At 58.4% G+C, this 17964-nt stretch overlaps 1 protein-coding gene across 8 annotated transcripts; it reads left to right on the top strand.

The window, feature by feature from the left end:
- The first annotated feature begins 103 nt into the window (after positions 1-103).
- Positions 104-17622, top strand: FHAD1 (forkhead associated phosphopeptide binding domain 1). 8 transcript variants are annotated; one of them, XM_039367314.1, is made up of 29 exons: positions 104-228; positions 852-1104; positions 1435-1641; positions 2085-2364; positions 2511-2575; positions 3300-3530; positions 3675-3798; positions 4772-4902; positions 6517-6582; positions 7017-7121; positions 7218-7325; positions 7504-7578; positions 7768-7920; positions 8178-8376; positions 8987-9057; positions 9188-9322; positions 9447-9554; positions 10159-10248; positions 10350-10560; positions 11116-11197; positions 11507-11613; positions 12293-12452; positions 12822-12951; positions 13606-13732; positions 14223-14338; positions 14458-14553; positions 14901-15121; positions 15242-15407; positions 17411-17622. In XM_039367314.1, the coding sequence occupies exons 2-29, from the start codon at positions 1009-1011 to the stop codon at positions 17507-17509; spliced, it is 3759 nt and encodes a 1252-aa protein (XP_039223248.1). In that variant the 5' UTR covers positions 104-228; positions 852-1008; the 3' UTR covers positions 17510-17622. The 8 variants fall into 8 exon arrangements, with proteins under 8 accessions (XP_039223248.1, XP_039223245.1, XP_039223243.1 ...); XM_039367311.1 differs by having other exon boundaries at positions 2082-2364; XM_039367309.1 differs by having other exon boundaries at positions 14901-15407.
- The last annotated feature ends 342 nt before the right edge of the window (positions 17623-17964 follow it).

The following is a 17964-nucleotide window of genomic DNA, read 5'->3' as shown; positions in this document are numbered from 1 at the left end:
AAGCTCGCCTATAGGCGCGGCAGTTGCGCGTGCGCCTGGCGGCCGCCTGCGCTCCGTTTCTATGGGAACGGCCCCCCTCGGCGCAGCACGGAAGCGGTCGCCGCGGAGACCCGTCCTTTCCGGCTGGAAGGCGCGGCCTAGTACTGTTGCCATGGGCACGGCTCCGCTTGGCGGGAGGCTGGCCGGCGTCTCGGCGGTCTGGCGCCGACTTCGCGCGAGGAGCCCCCGGTGAGTTTGTCGTTGTGCCTCTGAGCGTATGCAGAGCGCCACGTTCCTCGGGGGGGGGCTGCGCAGGGTGGGTGGGGTAGCAGCTGGGGACTATGGGCTTCCTAGTCCGCCCTTCAGTTCCGGAGGGGGGTGTTTCTTTCTCAGGGAGGCTGTCCTGACCGGGGGGGGGGTGAAAAGTGGCGGTGGGAGGTTACCCCCCCGAAAACCGGGGGGGGGAATTGTTATTATTAATACAATAAATAATAATCATCTTAAATAGCAAGAATATAACACTCAGACGCCACCTCAACAGCTCTTGGTCAGAGCCTGAATTGCTTTTACTAGTCCCAGACTCTGAATCGAAGGTTAAATCTTAATCACGATCACAATAAAATTAATAATAAATAATAACAATAAGAAAGAACAATAACAACATTAAAGGCTGTGCCTCTCCTCCCCCCACCCCACCCCAGTAAAAGGGCTGCCAGGCTCCCCGTTGAAGGCAGAGCCCTCCCAGCTAGAGAGAAGCAGAAGGGGGGGTGAGCCCTCCCTGCTTTTGGCCTTGGGGGACAAGCAGGTTTTGGGGCTGCCCCAGGCTCTGCGGGGTGGGTGGGGGTGCTCAGCCTTGCTCTGCCCCTTTGCAGGGTCCTGCCTGTCTCGCTCCAACTAGGGAGCCTGCCGGTTCCCCCTGGGTAATGATGCTGGTGGACTTCCTCTCTGAGCCCGAGGCTTGCAGGGTGGGCATTCCCAGTTAAGCAACCTAGTCTGCTTTCTCACCCCGTCCGTCATCTGGCAGAGAGCATGAAGGCCTTTCTAAGGAGCTCCGATGGCATCTTGGCACTCAGGCCAAAGATAACAACGATAGGAAAGCACGATGATTCGGACATCGTTCTTAAGGTAAAAGCACAAACGTTCCAGATCGTACATTCGTCCTTGTGTGTCACCCCTGTGGGGTGCTCGAGGCTTCCCTCCCCCACATTTCTCCCACTCCATTGAATCTGTCTTTCTGCTGCCTCACGGTGGAAGTGAGATGTTAAACCAGTCAGAGCTTTGGTTTTGGATGTGTGGGAAACAGACCAAATCTTCTTAGTGAGGAAAGAAAAAAAGCTGCTGGGAAAACACCTCCTCCTCCTTCTTCCTGCTTTTGACCCTGCCTCTCTTGGGACGGTGTTGCCTTTCATTTGTGCTCCGGATGCTGTGCAGTTAAATTAAAAGGCTCCCCTTCAGTCTCCAGGGTTGGAAGACCACCACGCTGCCCTCGAGTTCAGTGACGCTGAGCACAGCTTTGTTCTGCGGGACTTCAATACCGGCAGTGGCTCCTTTGTGAACGACTGCCAGATCCAGAATGTGGCCGTGAAGGTGGGCCCGGGAGACCTGCTGCGCTTCGGCTCCGCTGGGCCAACCTTCGAGCTGGTGCTGGACCATCCAGCTCAGGTAAAGAAGGTGCTGGCGATGGGGACAGCCAGAGAAGCTGCTCCCCTCCCCATCTGAGAGCCCTCTTGGGCCCTGACCGCTATTAAAAGGAAGCTGTTTGACCCAAGCAAGGGATCGCAATCACACACACCACGTCTGGCATGGCAATTTCCGGGGCTTATGGGAGCTGAAGTCCCTGGCATTCTTAACCCTGCTACTGCCCTCTCTCTCCATGGGGGCAACTCCCCCAGTGACCACCCTACCTGTTTGACAGGATGAAGGTTATCTATTGATTTATATTTCCTATTTCTTAACTGACCCCCCCCCTCAGTTGTGGGTGGTGAGCATTGTGTCAAATTCCTGCGGAGCGTGAGGTGAACCAACTCAGGTTTGCAGTGTCTGCCCCCCCCCTTCTCCTGGAAAGACTCTGGGGACAGACGAGATTCCTGCACGTCCTCCAGCAGGTGCCGTGTCCTCCAGTGAATCGGCGCATTGCCTGGCCGGGCCAAATCCAGATGGTGACAGAGGCAACTCCCCTTCCTTCGGCAGCTTCTGCTCCCCAGTTTCCGTGGCTGTCCTCTCCGCAGTCCTCACCCGCCAGCCCCACCTGGCCTTACGCAGCAAGCGGGACCTCGCCTCGCCCCCCCCTCCGAAAGAGGCCACCCGGGAGCGCCTGGGGCAGGACTGTCTCCTCCTCTGCCTTCCCTCCCGAGCCTTCCAGTTGGCCTCCAGCCACCCTCACAGGTACAGCTGTCCAGAAAGCAGAAACGGCCTGGAGCTGAGCTTCACTCTGTCGATCCTTCAAAGATCACAATGGGGGGGGGGGAGGAAGAGAGGCCCCGTATCCCTATCCATGGGCTGCTGCCTGCTTCTTTTCTGTTCCCTTTCAGGCAACGGAGCCCTCCCTGGCCCTCTGGCCGGCAGCCACGCGGGGGACGCGCTTCTGAAAGAGAAGGTGAGCGAGGGCCTCTGCTTTTTACGCCCTTCTCCAGTGTGAGGGCTTCCCCAGAGCCCCGAAGGCCCTTCTGGGCAAGGCCGCCCTGGTTCTCCTTCCAGACAGGCCCCAAAGTCTCTCGGCACCAAAGCTGAGTTATGGGAAGCAAGCACAGCGATGGCCACTTGAGACCATCAGCCTCAAATATTCTTATTAAGAAAAAGAAAAATCTTGCCTGGGAATCCAAACCACAGGAAAGATTGATGGACTTGAAAAGGAAGATTTTAGCCCAGGCAAGAACTTGCGGTCAGAGAGAGGGAAAGAGACGGCTTCACAAAGCTGTTTGTGGGTACCCACCCTGAGGAAGAGTATCAGTGGGGCCAGATCAATCATTCAGGAGGGAAGAGCAGCCCTTTCCGAAGTGGAGCAGATGAAAGTGTAAAAAAAAAAAAAAACCAGGCGAGGGAGGGAGGGAGGAGGAAGAGAAGGTGGTCAGTGAAATGGTGCATTCCCAGGGAGATAGCCAGAAACAGCCTTTCCTTCCAGCAATCTCCTTCTCCACCCCCCACCCCCAAAGATTGAGCAATAAGGCTGGATGATCTCTCAGGGCCTCAGAGAAAGCTGGCTGGCCATTGGAGTTAGGGAACTGAGCACTGGTCAATTCGTGGAAGGATATAGCAGGAGAAGAAGAATTGGATAAGGGCCCTTTCCCTCTCTTGTTTCATCCACTTATTTCCTTGTGCAGGAAGAGACCATTTTGAGGCTGGGGGACGAAATCAACCGCTTGTCCGCCTTCGAAAGCGAGTGCGGCCGCAAGGACACACTGATCGCAGAGCTCCAGCACGAGATTTTGGCCATGAACGAGAAGGTGGTGGCAACCCTGGCCAAGAAGGACACCGAGTTCCATCAGAAGCTGGCCAGCCTCGACAGAGATGCCGAAGCCAAGGCCGAAGAGATCAGAAGGCTGAAGGAGCAGGTGTGTGTGTGTGTGTGTGTGTGTGTGTGTGTGTGTGTTGGGGTGCGGCGAGGGTGCTGCTCTGTGTGTGTGTGTGTGTGTGTGTGTGTGTGAGTGCGTGGGTGCTCACCTCCGCGTTTTCCACTCTTGTGTTTTTCTTCCCAGGTCAGCAGTCTGCAGAAAGACACCAGCGAAGTCCTGTACCACTCCCTCTCGGACCGCGACCTGCAAATCGCCCACTGGAAGCAGGAGAACAAGGCGCTGAAGAAGAGCTACGCCCTCACCACAGGTGCAGACACCTTTTTGTTCCCTTCATTTCCTCCTCCCAGCAGCTCAGAGGAGGCACTTGACCGGCCGGTGAACGGGCCCTCTCCTGTCTTCTGGAAAACAGGAGGAAAATGTTTATTTGTTCATTCGTTCGTTTGTTCCTTCATTCATTCATTCATGGCGTTTATACAGCCATCTCTCTCACCAAGGTGGCCCTGGGCATAGAAAGCAGGCATCGGAAAAGGCGCCATGGTAAAAAACAAGATTACTTGAAAAGGCTAAGAGAAACCCTCTGGGATATTACATCCAGCCTGGCTGCCTCACTTCACACCGGGTGCCGGGTGTAAATCCTCCACAGAGAGGACCCACTGCCTACACCTTCCACTGTGGGCATGTTGTGGGCCTCACAGCGTGGCCACCAGATGTCAGTGATGTGGCCTAAAATTGTAGCTCCTCCCCGTGAAGAAGGGGCTTATCTTCTCAGAACGTGCTGGGTTAAAGAAGTGGGGGGAGGGTAGAGGCAGTGTGGTGCAGCAGTAAAGGCATGAGGCTAGACACTGGGAGACGGTGAATTCTAGTCCCCGCCCTAGCCACAAAGCCAACTGGGTGACCTTGGGCCAGTCGCTCCCTCTCAGCCCCAGGAAGGAGGCAATGGCAAACCACTTCTGCAGAACCTTGCCAAGGAGACTGGTGCAGGCAGCCTCGGAGAAGCAGAGGAGACTGAATGGAAGGAAAAAGAAAGGCAGGAGGGGCCCCTGCATGTAACCCAAGAGGATTCTGATTTCATCTAGGCTTCCTCGGCAGTTGTTAAAAGAAAAGGGGTCCCTCACAGAGGCTACCTTTTTCCTTCCTGCTTTGTTTGACAACCCTTCCCCCCCCCACTTCCTCCTTTTGCCGAGTTAACCTCTTCTCCCCACCCCACCCACCCCCTTAGCTCCCCACAGCTGGAGGCAGCTGAGCTGATAGCTTTGGGCTTCCTTTGCTGCTCCCTGCAGGGCTGGTGACCAGTTTGCAGAAGGACGTGGTCTCGAAGGAGCAGCGCATCCAGCAGTTAAAAACGGACACCGAGAAGCTGAGGCAGGAGAGCCGGGAGAAGGACAGCCAGCTTGCCTATATTTCTGCCCAGGTCAGCGCTCCTCCTCTGGGATTCTGTAGATCCAGCTGGGTTCCCTTTGTTTCTCCCGCTGTGATGGCTGATGTCTGTGTCCCCATCTGGAACAGCTGCCCTTCTCTGCAGGCTCCCCCCCCCACCCTGCCCAGGGGCCTTTGGGGGCAGTGTTGTTGCTGGTCAGACCTCTCTGGTCAATCAGATGCTGCAGACAGGTCCAATCTGCTTTGGGGGGAGGCTGAAATGGGGGGGCTGTCCTCTTGTCCTGCTGAGGCCTTCCCTTCCCGCCTCATTGTTCTCTCTCTCTTCCCTCCCATCTCCTCTTTCTTCATCTGGGTTGCCTCCCATTTTTCCTTTTTCAAGAAATAAATTCTAAGGGCCATCGGCAAGCTCATTTTACTTTTCCAGCCGTTGAAGTTCTGGAAAGGATTATTTTGCTGTCCAGCGTAGGGAATAAAAATACAGGTCAGAGACACAGGCGTCATAAAGCATGTCAGGCAATTTGCAGAAAACCAATTTAGTAAGGATATGAAGATAACTAAATCTTTACTAGGGAAACAGCCAATTTTAACTTCAGCCTCGGATTAGCAAATAAGTAGGATTTGATAGTAAGCTGTAGCAGTTTGGAGGTAAACTTTGTACAAAAACTATTTACGCATTTGTAACATTGTGAATTGCCTTAGGCCTTCTTTGGTTCTGTTTTAATCAGAGTTCCGTTACATTTGTTTAATGATCTAATTATTTGCAGCATCGTGCTCTCTTCTTTATTTTCCTTTTAAAAACTTTTATTATGATGGAAGTTATGGAAAAATGATTCCTAAAAACCACAGGTGCCTGTATCTTCCGAGGTATCTTCCGAGGGCACAAAAAGTGAAGTTTTTCTGGCTCTGTAAAAGCCGTGGCTGAAATCCCGACCGGCTGCCTTCTGGGGCCTGGGGGGACGGCCAGCTGCGTAAAAGGCTCCTAGGCTTCAAATAGTCCCTCAGGGACATTTTTAAAAATGGGTGCGCCGGCAGTTATCAGTTGTCTTTGCTAATGTTTGTCGTGGGACGTGCCAAATTGCACGGAGTGTGTACCCAGAGCTAGAAAATCGATTGGGAACCTGCTAGCTTTATTTACAGGGCTGTTTAATGGAAGAATTAAAGCCAAACCTTAGCCAGGTTAGCACCTGGGCAGATAAAGGAGTCTTTGTCTCCCCCCCCCCAGTGAAGTCTTTGATAGATCCCACTGATGGCCCACGAAATCCCTGATCTCCCTGAAGCACCAAACCAGTTCTGGAAGGATTTGGGAATCAAAAAGAGGGCTAAAGAAGAGGCGGAAAGGAAGTCGAAAGGAGCAGAGGCCGGCCCAGGAGCCTTTGCAAAGGGCCCCCACTGATAACCCTGCGGGGTCTTCAGGGCATGGGGGTCCCTGGTGACTTTGGCCTAATGCTTCTGGCTTGGTCAGTCACCAGCCTCCTTTCCACCCCTCCAGCCTTACTAGCTAGAGATTGGTCTTTATGCGGGGAGGGATTGGGGTGGCTGGATTTTCAGGTGTGTGTGTGTGTGTGTGTGTGTGTGTGTGTGTGTGTGTTCCTGTGCCAGGCCTTCCCCGCTGGCTGACCGCATCTCCCTCCCCTGCCGTTCTTTCCAGTGCTCTAGAATTAAAGTGGAGACCAAGCGGGAACTCAGGGACAGAGACCTCAGTGCCCATCAGAGCGTGAGTCGGCCCTGCGTGTTTCCCATCTGTGTCCGGTCGCAGCTCTTCCAAAAGTCTCTCCGCAGAGAGGGAGGCTCTTTAGAGTAGACCCCCCCCCCAGGTATTCGATGCCCTTTTCGGATTTCTCTTCTCCAGGGCTTCTGCCCCAGCTCAGAAGGGCTCCTGATTAGCAGGCCGGCAGCAGGTGCCCCCTCCAGGCAGGCCGCCTTGTCCTCAGGCCTCTGAAGCAGAAATTGGGTCTCAGTCACTACTAACCTCCTTTGTTTTTCTGTTGGCACAAAGGTGGAAACCGTTGGCTTGGGGCGTCTGTAACCTTCTAATTTTGCCTCCCCTAGAAGGCTCCCCCTGCCCTCCTCACACACTAACCGGGCCCCTCGGTCGTCAGGGCCAGCGGGCTTCCCGGCCCCTCATCCCCTCTCCCGGTGCCTTTGCAGCGGATCGCGGAGCTGGAGCTGCAGGCCGGCCAGTCCAAGGAGGAGATCAAGAAACGCTGCACAGAGCAGGAGACCTTGACCCGGAGGCTGGCGGAGGCCACCCAGGTGAGCGGGCAGGGCGGCCCTGGCCTTCAGGGGCACGGCTGGGCCGGGGGGTCCCGCTCTGCACGGCCTCACTCTTCCCGCCTTGCCCGGTTCCAGGCCGAAGGGGAGCTGAAGCGAGAGGCGCAGAGGCGAGCCCAGCAGGTGCAGGAGCTGGGCCGGCGAGAGCGCCTCCTGCGCTCGGAGATGGAGCAGGCAGCCGCTCAGGTAGGCCAGGTGCTCCTCCTGCCCCTCGCCAGGGCACAAGGAGCCCCTTGCCCATCTGCCTTGCAGTCCCCCTCCTTCCTTGGCTCTTCCTTTCAGCTCTGAGCTGACCTGAGGGGCAGGGGAGTGTGTGTGTGGGGGGGGCCTGTCTCCTCCTGCCATTTAACTTTGCTGCCCCCAGGCGCAGCGTTTCCGGAACCAGGTGGTGAAGGCCCTCTTTCCCGAACTTCCCGAGAAACCTCTAACCGATGAGCAGGTAGCAGCCTCCTCATCTTTTAGTGGAGGGCAGGATGGGGGGGGCACCCCTGTTTGGCCCATCTCCCCATAAGTGGCTGGGCCAGGAGGGCAGAGGGCCGACTTGACACTCAGTGGAAACGATGGGAAGGTCAGAGGCACCACCGCTCACTCTTTCGGCAAACCAGCTTTTTCTGCCCCCCCCCCCCAGATTGTTGAGGAAATCCACCAGGTGCAGGAGGGCAAGCAGAGCTCTGACCAGAAGGAGGCTGGGCTGCAGAAGGAAATGCAGATCCAGGCCCTGGAAATGGAGAACCTCTCGTCCAACCTGGCCCTGCTGAAGAAGTCGCTCGATGGATTTCAGGTCTCCCCCCCCTCCCTTCCCCCCCAGAATACCTGCCCTGCTGAGCCTGGGGGGGGGGGTGGAGCTTTATTTTGCCCAGGTGCCCAAATGAGTGCCACTCTCCTTTCTGCCCTGTGCAGGAAGCAGGATTTTAGCCTCCCTTGGCCTGGGGGGTGTGTGTGGAGGCGGGGGGGGGGGTGTCTCCTCCCCAGAAATCCTCCTGACCACAAGAGGAAAGAGGCTATTCAAATGGTCTCCCCACCCCTTCTCTGCCCCAGGAGTTCTTGAAGACCTCTTTCTCTGCGAAGAGCCTGAAGGGGGCCATCACCCGGCTGCAGAGCCTGGCCCTCCCAGCCCCCCTGGCCTCAGGAATCCAAGCCTCTCTAGCCCGCATCCTCTACAGCGTGCTGGGCTGGGTAGAAGCGCTGGAGTCTCTGCTCAGGAACATGGGTGTGGATGCTCCGGCTGGTGACCCAGGTCCGTCTCCCCTCCCTTCCGGCTGAGCTGCTGCTGAAAGGCCATCCAGCCTGCAGAGAGCCAGAGCTGGACTTGCCTTGGGGGGGGGGGCAGGCAGGGCCAAGTGTGAAGCCCTCCCCCCCCCAGAAACCCAAGCAGCAGCCAGGCTGGGTCGGTGCTGGGCATCCAAGGGGAGACCAGAATGTTTGGGGCCTTCTTTTGGGGGAAAGGATGCATGCCCTGGTACCCCTTTTGCCCCCTCTTGGTTCTTCCAGCCCCTGAAAGCCCAGCAAAAGTCTGGATTGTAGTGGTAGATTTCGACATTGAGCAGGAATAGAGTAGCGCCCCCCCCTGCACCCCACCCCCACCGTTGGCGTTCTTGTATCGGCCTGAACGTGGCTGAAGGGGGCAGGGGGGAAGCTGAAAGGAAGTCCTGGACTATTATCTGGAATTCAATTGCATTTAAGACAGTCTCTCCCAGCTGGGCCTCTTCAACTCCCAGAGTCCTTGGCAGGGACCCTGCTTGCTCAGGACTCGTCCGGTCTCAGGATGCCCCCTCCCCAACTGAGCAAACGGTCCTCGGGGACCCTCCGTGGATGCCAGGCCTCAGCTCCGCTCTCCCTTATGCCAGGAATGGCCTCCTACATGAAGCAGCTGCTGGACCAGCACCACAGCGTCACGGGGCAGGTCCAGGCCTTGCAGGTAACGGCTCCCCCTTTGGAGTAGAGCAGCTGCCGCTGTCTGGCTGATCCTCCACACACACACACACACACACACACACACACCCCTCTCCCCTTCAGCCCCTCTTGAGGGTGCAGCTTTTCCCCTGCAGAACCAGCTGCGGAGGGCAGAGGAGTCCCAGCACTCGGCCCTGCGGGAGAGGCTGAAGGAGCTGGAGGAGCGGTTGGAGGAAGAGTTTCGGGCCAGAGAGAGGAAGATTCGGGAGGAAGAGAAGCAGCAGAAGGAGGTGAGCCGAAGGGGGCCGCCCGTAAGGGCCCGGTTCTCCTCTCGCCAGAACGGGTGGGGGGCTTCTGCCAGCCTCCAGCCCTCGCTTGAGGCACGCTCACCGGAGAGGGTCCCTTGGCCCCCAGATCTTGGCCGGAAGGGCCGCCTTGGAAGAAGCCAAGTCACAAGAAGCCCTGGAAGAGGAGAGGAAGAGGGGCCGCCTGTTGGAGGCTGAGATGAAGGAGCTTTCCCAGGTGGGTGCCAGGGCGGCCCTCTTCCTGCCCCCATCGCTGCCGGCGGCCAGAGGGGAGGCACAGAGCGGGAGGCAGAGGCAGGGGAGGGAGGACACTTCCACCGCCATAAATGTGAGTCAGTTGCCGAGCTTCTGAATATTGATCACGTGTGACCACAGGAATGCTGCAATGGTCATAAGTGTGAAAAACGGTCCTAAGTCACTTTTTTCAGTGCCTTTGTAGCTTTGAGCAGTCACTAAACAAGCTGTTGTAAGTGGAGGATTACCTGTATAGTCCTCCTCTTGTTGCAAATGGGTGGGTGGGGGGAGCAGGCTGGGGCAGAGCCGTCCTCCAGAGGCAGCCCCTTCAGCAGCCCCTTCAGTAGCCACGGGGGGGGGGGTGGCAGCAGCCGTGGGTGGCTGCGTCCGGCTCCCCTGCGGGGCCCTGGGATGGGCCGCAGGAGGGTTTTCTCTGAGTGCCCCCCCCCCCGCACTTAGTCAGACCTTTGTAGTCTGCATTTTCCTTTCAGCCTTGAATGTCTTGCAGCAGATTTTTAAATCTCGGCCAGCCGGCCAAGAGGGCAGCCTGGCCCTCTCCCGCTCACCTCCCTGTCCCGGCCTTGCAGGTGATCGAAGGGAGAGCGCACCTGGAGAGGGCTTTAAACGCCAGGGTGGAAGAGAGTCTGGGGGCTCTGGAGGATGTGAAGAGGGGAAAGGTAATTGGGGGCGGGGGCAGCCTGGCCTTCCTTCTTCGGGGGACTTTTGGAGGGAGGGCAGGCCACGTCCAGCGGTGCCCCCCTGCCTCTCCCCTTGCCAGGTGGTGGCCGAAGAGAAGCTGTTGGCCCGGGAGAGGCGGCTGCAGGGCCTGGAGGCGGAGGCCGAGTCGCTGAGGCAGAAGCACCAGCAGGAGATCTTGGAGTACCAAGAGCAGGTCAAGCAGCACGCCAGGACCATCGTGGAGCTGGAGGAGAGGCTGGTCAGCGCTGCCCAGCAGGCGGAGGAGGACCAGGGGGTGTCCCAGCCGAGAGGTCAGTGCAGCGTGCGGAGTCTCGCGAGGCCGCCCCCGTGCCCCCCTGAGCTGGCCCGTGGCAGGAGGGGCCTCCCTTGGTTTTCCTGGACTTCTTTCGCACTGAAACTCCCGGCCGCTGGGCCGACCTTCAGCCTGCTCCCGCTCCCCTTGTTCCCGCCACCACAGCCACCCAGGGCGAACGCGGGCCAAGAGCGGCCAGACGGTGAGCGCCTTCGGGGGAAGGCAGGCGAGGCGGATTCCGTGGCCGGCGCCTCCGTCCCGGCTGCCGGAGACACCGCCGAGGGCAAAGGACGGCCCTGCTTGCAGCCCTCTTCCCAGCCGCAGTGGGGGGGGGAGTCGCCTCTTTGGGGCAAAGAGCCGTCCGGGGAATTTGGAAGTCATTCTAAACAGACATTTTGTGGGCTCCTGACCGTTTGGGAAGGGGCTTCTCTTGGGCTCATTCCCTTCTTCTTTGCGCTCGTCCCGATGGGAGAAATCAAACTGGTTTTTCTAAGAAACGTGCCGTAGCCCGGACTGCTTTCCGCATCCTTCCGCCACTTCTTTTCCCCTCCAGAAATGAAGAAGGAGCCTTGCAAGCTCCCCCCGCCTGCCTCCCCAGGGCTGAGCGTCATGGAGGAGTTTCACGCTTTCCTGAAGTAAGTTTTCTTTTGACGCATCGCCCAGCAAAGCCGGAAGGCTTAAGAAACCAGGGAGAGGATTTCAAGGGGAGGAGCGGCCCAGGCCTCCCCCAGGTGCGTTTCTGCCCCTCGCTCGCTCGCTCCCTCGCGCCCAGTTTGGGCAGCTGAAGTGGGGAAAGGGATCCAGGAGCCCTTCCCAGCCAGTTTTTGCCCTTGCCGACTGGCCTCGGCCTCCGTGGGAGGGAGACGACGCTCCACTTAATGGAAGCCTGGAAGCCTCCAGCGGGGCCGCTGAAACGGGTCTCCGTCCGTCTTTGTTCTTCCCAGGGAGGATCTGGCGGCCGCCAAGCAGGAGATCCAGGCCAACCAGGCTGTCATCGCGGAGCTGAAGAAGGAACTTTGCCAGGCCAGAGCCACCATGTCCGACGTGATCGGTTTGTGACACGCATGTCGCTTTGGGCACAGATCCTGAATGCCTTCCTCCAGCCGCTGCCTTTTCGTGCCTGTGCACAGCTTGAATTTTTTATTAAAGTTTATGATGGGTCAATAACCCGGAAGGAAAAAGTTAGAAAGCTAAGAGAAGGGGGCAAAGAAAAAGAAGGAAAGAAAGGAACAGTGCAGCAGAGCACAAAAAGAAGGATAAACTTCAACCTTTGGCTTTGTGTTCCTCAGCTGCTCAAGCCATTTCCATAGCAACCAACTCACGCTCAGTGTCAAAACCTAGAATCAAAGTTTCCTCTTATTCAGGAAGCCCAGAATCCCTTTCCAAGTAGAAACGGAACTAGATCAATCCCTCTCTTCCTTCCTTAAGTAAGACAGTCCTGCCCTCCGTCCCCTTCGCCCTCCGCTCTCCCATTGTGGGAATTGATCGGTTGTGTCTCTTTGCCGGGGGTGTGTGTGTGTGTGTGTGTGTGTGTGTGTGTGTGTGTGTGTGTGTCCAGACCAGAGCTCAGGGCAGCCCCGGCGAGAGAAGCAGGGCCTCAAGGCCGATGGGATCCCGTGAAGGGGCTGGCTGGCTGGCTGTCTCTGGGGCCCAGAGCACGCCTGGGGCAAAAGGCTCCAGGAGGGGTGGGGGGGGGATTGAGGGAGCCCCCACCTCTCTCCTCTCCGCAGGGGAGCTGGGTGAGAAGCAGAAGGCGGAGCTGGAGGAGAAGCGGGGCCTCGTGCAGAGCCAGGCCCGGGAGCTCGGCCTCCTCCGGGAGAAGCTGGCGGAGACCTGCAGGCGGCTGGGCCAGAGGGAGAGCCACCTTCAAGCCACCACGGAGGAGTTAAGGTGAGGGGGCCTCCCCGAGAACGTAGCCCCCCTCCCTCCCCCGAGCTTTGGGGCTGCAGGCAGCCCCTCTTCTCCGCAGACCCAGTCAAGGGAGGAAGCCAGGCTCACTTAACAACTGTGTGGCTGATTTATCAATGGGGGCAAGAAAGGTCGTAAAATGGGGGCAAGCTCACTTAACACGTGTCTCACTTAGCAACAGAAACTTTGGGCTCCATTATGATCGTAAGTCGAGGACTCGCTGTACTGCTGAGCCCATTAGGCTCATGGGATGGAATTGGGAATGGCCACGGTGTATGTGTGCGTGTGTGTGTCTGTGTGTGTCTTCCCCCCGTGTGTCCTCTGCTCCCATCGTTCCCGCCTTTGCTGCAGGAAGGCCAGGGAGAAGGTGAAGGAGCTGCTGGCGCAGGAGGCGAAGGCCGGGGAACTGGCCAGGGTTCTGCAGCACAAGGGCGTGCAGACGGTGGGGGCCCTGCAGGACGAGACCCCCCGTGCTGCAAAGGCAAGTGGGGGGCCGACAGGAACCCTCTGGAGGCTGGGGAGGGCCTGCCGGGGTCCCTGCCCAGAGCGGGCTGCGCAGAGGGATGCCCGCGTGTCGCTCTCCTTAAGCAGCCAATGTTTTTATCACACCTTTCTGCCAGCCTAAAGTTTTGTCATTCCTAACTAATTGCCCACGAAGGGCTGGCAGGGCAGCTGGCGGGAGGGAACAGCCACCTGGGCTTGCTCCTTCTGCCTGCCAGCCAGGTTGGAAGGGATCCTGGGCCCCGCCGGGTGGTCAGAGCTAAGAGGGCTGAGGGGGACGGGATAGGGCTGCTCCTGAGCCTCCTCGCCCTTTGGGGAGCATGGCTTCCACTGGCCAGAGGCGATGGCTGGGCTGCTGATGATTATGAAGTAGTCCAGCAGTTTGGGAGTACAGTGCCCATCCTCCTGGCCTTGCGGGTTGGCGGCGAGGGGGCTTGGACCTGCCTGAAACGCTCATCCCCAGCCAGGGTGACCTCAGATGACCTCTGGGAAGGAGGGAGACAGAAGAGATGGGAAGAGAGGCTGGCCCAATGGCCGGGGAGCTGCAGGAGCCCTCGGCCCAAGGTTCCCCCCCCCGTGCCCTCTGGCTCGAACAGGGAGTGCTGAGTGCCAGGGGGTGTCTCTGCGCTTCCAGGAGCCCCCCCTCTTGTGCCTGGCCGACCTGGGCGCCAGGTGCAAAGGCTCCCGCCACGAGGAGGTCATCCACCGCCAGAAAGAGGCCCTGGCCGAGCTGCGCAAGAAGCTTCGGAAGCTGGAGAAGGGTGAGTCGGGGGCTCGGCTGGGGCCTGAGGGGACCTCCCGTTTGCTCCCCCGTTTTGAGACACGGCCGAGGACGGGGGGAGAGGCCTCCTCTTGTGTGTCAGGGTGGGGGTGGGGGTGGAATGCCCAGGAAGGTCCAGACCGGGTCTGTCCAAGCGTGGCCACTTCAAGACTTGGCGACTTCAACTCCCAGCGTTGCTCAGCCAGCTCAGTCTTAACAGTGGCCACATTTGGAGAGCCCCGGCCTAAACTAAGTGGTCAGTGAGAGACCACTTGCTCTGGGTGGCCGCTTGGCCTCCAGCATTCGGGGTCCCCCCCCCAGCATGGCACTTCCTTGGGTTCTTCTGGTCCGAATGGATCCCATCTTTTTCAAGAGCTAAGAACTTGAGAGCTCCGATCCTCACCCCAAAGTGCCGTCCTGTTCAGACATGGTGGAGGGACTCAGTCCGGCTGGCCTTGCCTTGAACGGGGCCACGTCTTTCCCCTCTGCAGAGGCGAAGAACTCGGAGCCACTTCTGGTTGTCCGGAAAGGGCCGGCAGAGAAGCCAGAGCAGGCGAAGGTGAAGGACCCCACCACAGTGCTGACAGTGGGGATGGCTGCCCACCAGGTAATCTGAGCTCCCGGGGGCTCCTCTAGGAGGCGGCCAGGGCAGAGGGGCCAGGCGGGCTGCAGGTGCCAGTCCCCGCTGGTGCTTCAGAAGCTCTCACTGCCTTTCCTCCCTCGGAGCCTCCAGCTGGGCCCTCCGGCATCGACCCCAACGTGGCCACGGAGAGGACCGCAAGGCTGGAGATGGCGGATGCGCTGGACCTCAGCGAGCACCTGGTAGGGGAGGCTGCTGGCTTCCACGTGGGGAGACCCCCCCCAGTCATGGCTCCCTCTCCCCTGTCCAGGCTTCCTGAGTGACAGCCTGACCTTAGCCTGGGGCAGGAGCTGAGAGGCGGAGGATGGGCCCAGTGTTGGTCTCAGCCAGTCGGGGAGGGAGATGGGCAGCAAGCAGACGGGTCTGGAGGATGGTTCTTCTGCTCTGGGTGCAGGGAAGGTGTCTGCCTGGGCTGCCCCCACACGTCCACCCCTCCGGCTGGGCCTTCCCAGCGTGCCTTGGGCAGGGCCTTCAGGTCAAGGGACTCACCGTGCCCCCCCCACTCCCTCCCGCCCCCCCCCGCCCCCAGTACCTCAGCCTTGTTCGTGGCCTCTCCGGCCTGATGGACGTGGAGCAGCTGATGGGCCTGCAGACCCTCAAGCACCTGCCCCAGGCCGAGAGGGAGAAGGTGAGCCTCCTGCGCCAGAAGGACCTGGAGCTGCTGCTGGACAGGATCAGCAAGCTGAAGAGCCGCCTGGAGAGGAAGGAGTCCCTGCTGAAGGAGTACGAGGGGGACGCCGGGCACCTCAGGTATCACCGCCAGCCCCGGGCGCTGGGGAGGGGGAGCTGGGCCCAAGCGGAGGGACGCCAGGCCAGGAGGAGGAGGAGAAGGGTGTCCGCAGCCCAGGCAAATTCCCTGGCCCCGCGCAGGAGCAACAGGCACAGCCTGCAGGCCTGCCAGTCGGAGGCGGCCAAGCTGGCCGACCAGGTCTACAGGGACGCGGAGGAGAAGGCGCTGCTGAAGGAGGCGCTGGAGAGGACGCGGCTGCAGCTGAGCAAAGAGAAGAGGCTGAACAAGGCCGTCAAGAAGCCCAAGGTAGGGGCCACCTGGGACCGGCGGAGGCGACAATAAAGCAGGCCTCTGGTATCCGACCAGAGCTGCGTGCCAGTCTCGTGCCAGCCTCTCCCTGGGAAGGACTGGGCAGAGGGGCTCATTGTGGGCAGCAAACGTGAAGGGTAGCAGCCATTGCAGGATGAATTTCTCTGCCTGAGAGGCCAGGCCTTTGATCCTCCTGTGGGGCGACCGGGTGCTGCAGTGGGATAGGATGCCAGCGGGTGGCCCTCCCCCTCTCCCCCCCCACCGCAAGCTCTCACCCTGCTATTCTTAGCTTCTGACGGTCCCGTTTCTGGACCGCCACTCTGCTTCCCGCATGGTCTTGCACATAGGCACAGGGCAGGCCCCCACAGGGCTAGGGGCGGCAGGGACCACCCGAAATGGGAGGCAGAAGAAGAGCCCTCATCCCACGGTTGGTGCCCAAAGCAGCTTCCGACCACCTGCGGTGGGCGTGATGTCTCCAGAGGTCTGGCCTGGCGTTCACTGGTCTGGGGTGACCCAGGCCCTGCTTGGCTGGTACACACAGCACCCTGCGCCTGGGCCTGGGAACATGGGCGGCACCAACCGCGAACCACAGCACAGCCAGGCAGGAGGTGGGAAGGCAGGCAGGTTGCTTAAGTGGAATTTTCCTCCAATGGGATTTTCCCAGGCATTTTACCAGGAAACATAGATAAGGCAGCCTAGAAAAGTCAGTGCCCTCCTAACCATACCCAAGCACTCCGAGTTTGTTGGCGATGTCCGTTTTGCTCTATGAGTTCACGGTGACGTAACCCTAACCCTAAGTGGGATTTTCCTCCAATGGGATTTTCCCATGTATTTTACCAGGAAACATAGATAGGGCAGCCTAGAAAAGTCAGTGCCCTCCTTACCACACCCAAGCACTCCGAGTTTGTTGGCGATGTCCGTTTTTGCTCTATGAGTTCACGGTGACGTAACCCTAACCCTAAGTGGAATTTTCCTCCAATGGGATTTTCCCATGTATTTTACCAGGAAACATAGATAAGGGCAGCCTAGAAAAGTCAGTGCCCTCCTAACCATACCCAAGCACTCCGAGTTTGTTGGCGATGTCCATTTGCTCTAGGAGTTCACGGTGACGTAACCCTAACCCTAAGTGGAATTTTCCTCCAATGGGATTTTCCCATGTATTTTACCAGGAAACATAGATAGGGCAGCCTAGAAAAGTCAGTGCCCTCCTAACCATACCCAAGCACTCCGAGTTTGGTGGCGATGTCCATTTTGCTCTAGGAGTTTTCCGTGACCTAACCCTAACCCTAAGTGGATTTTCCTCCAATGGGATTTTCCCATGTATTTTACCAGGAAGGGGAATATAGATAGGCAGCCTAGAAAAGTAGTGCCCTCCTAACCATACCCAAGCACTCCGAGTTGTTGGCGATGTCCATTTTGCTCTAGGAGTTCATGGTGACCTAAACCCTAACCCTAAGTGGAATTTTCCTCCAATGGGATTTTCCCATGTATTTTACCAGGAAACATAGATAGGGCAGCCTAGAAAAATCAGTGCCCTTCTAACCATACCCAAGCACTCCGAGTTTGTTGGCGATGTCCATTTTGCTCTAGGAGTTCATGGTGATGTAACCCTAACCCTAAACTTTAGACCATCGGGGACCTCCTTCCCCCGAATAGGGACCCCCCAGCTCAGGCCTGGTTAGACTGCGGAAAGCGGAGGGAGGGCACCTCCAAGCCTCTGATACGGGAGGTCGAAGCCGTCCAGATGCCTGATGTGTGGCTGCCACTGGAGGAGGAGACATTTTGAGGGGAGGGCTGTCCCTACAGGAGCTTTGGAAGTCGGAGGGGGGCTGAGAGGGAGATGGGTCTCTCCAGAGATCAAAGTGAGAAAGAGGGGCCCTCCTCTTCCCACCCTTCGGCAGGACAGGGGAATAAAATGTTGAAGATGCCACCTTGTCACTATTTAAAATGCCTGGGTCGCCCCGCCTGTCCTTACGCCCTCCCCTCCCTGCCTTTTGTAGACGCCAGCCCCACGGAAGCCGCCCTCCGAATGTCCGAAGGCAGCCGAGGGGCCGAGGGAGGCCGGCAGACCCCGAGTGTCTTGCAGCGGCTGGACTTAGGCTGCCCCCTTTCCGGAGCACTGTGGGGTAGGAACCATCCTGCCGCTGTAAATAGGAGAAATGGTGCATAAATGATGTGTTTTATAAAGATGTGTATGCGCTTTGTCCGGACAGCTGGTGGCCTCTCTGGATACGTCGAGTGCCTCAACTGTGAGAAAAGCACCCACGCCAGGGTGGATAAACGCTTTGTAGTCCTGCCACCAGTGTCAGCTGGCGTCTTTGGGGAGAGACGGGTGGGCTTCAGCTGGGCCTCGTTGCCACTGGGGAGGGGGCTAGGGCTCGGGACAGTAATTCATAATGAACAAGTGGGGTCTGTGGGCTATTTCATGGGGACTTTGGGGGTAACATGAGACTTGATACGTGCCATTTCACAGCTGTTAGCCCTCTGCGCCTGTCTGTGGGTCCCTCTGGAAATGCCTGAGGTTGGGAAGGGGGCGTCAGTCTGCTGCCAGAAA

Source organism: Crotalus tigris, unplaced genomic scaffold, assembly GCF_016545835.1.
Source record: "Crotalus tigris isolate CLP2741 ecotype Arizona unplaced genomic scaffold, ASM1654583v1 scf7180000020588.15403103151:6194809, whole genome shotgun sequence".
NCBI classification, from domain to species: Eukaryota; Metazoa; Chordata; class Lepidosauria; order Squamata; family Viperidae; genus Crotalus; species Crotalus tigris.
Note: the sequence above shows the minus strand (reverse complement) of the source record. Positions and strands in the feature narration are given on the sequence as shown.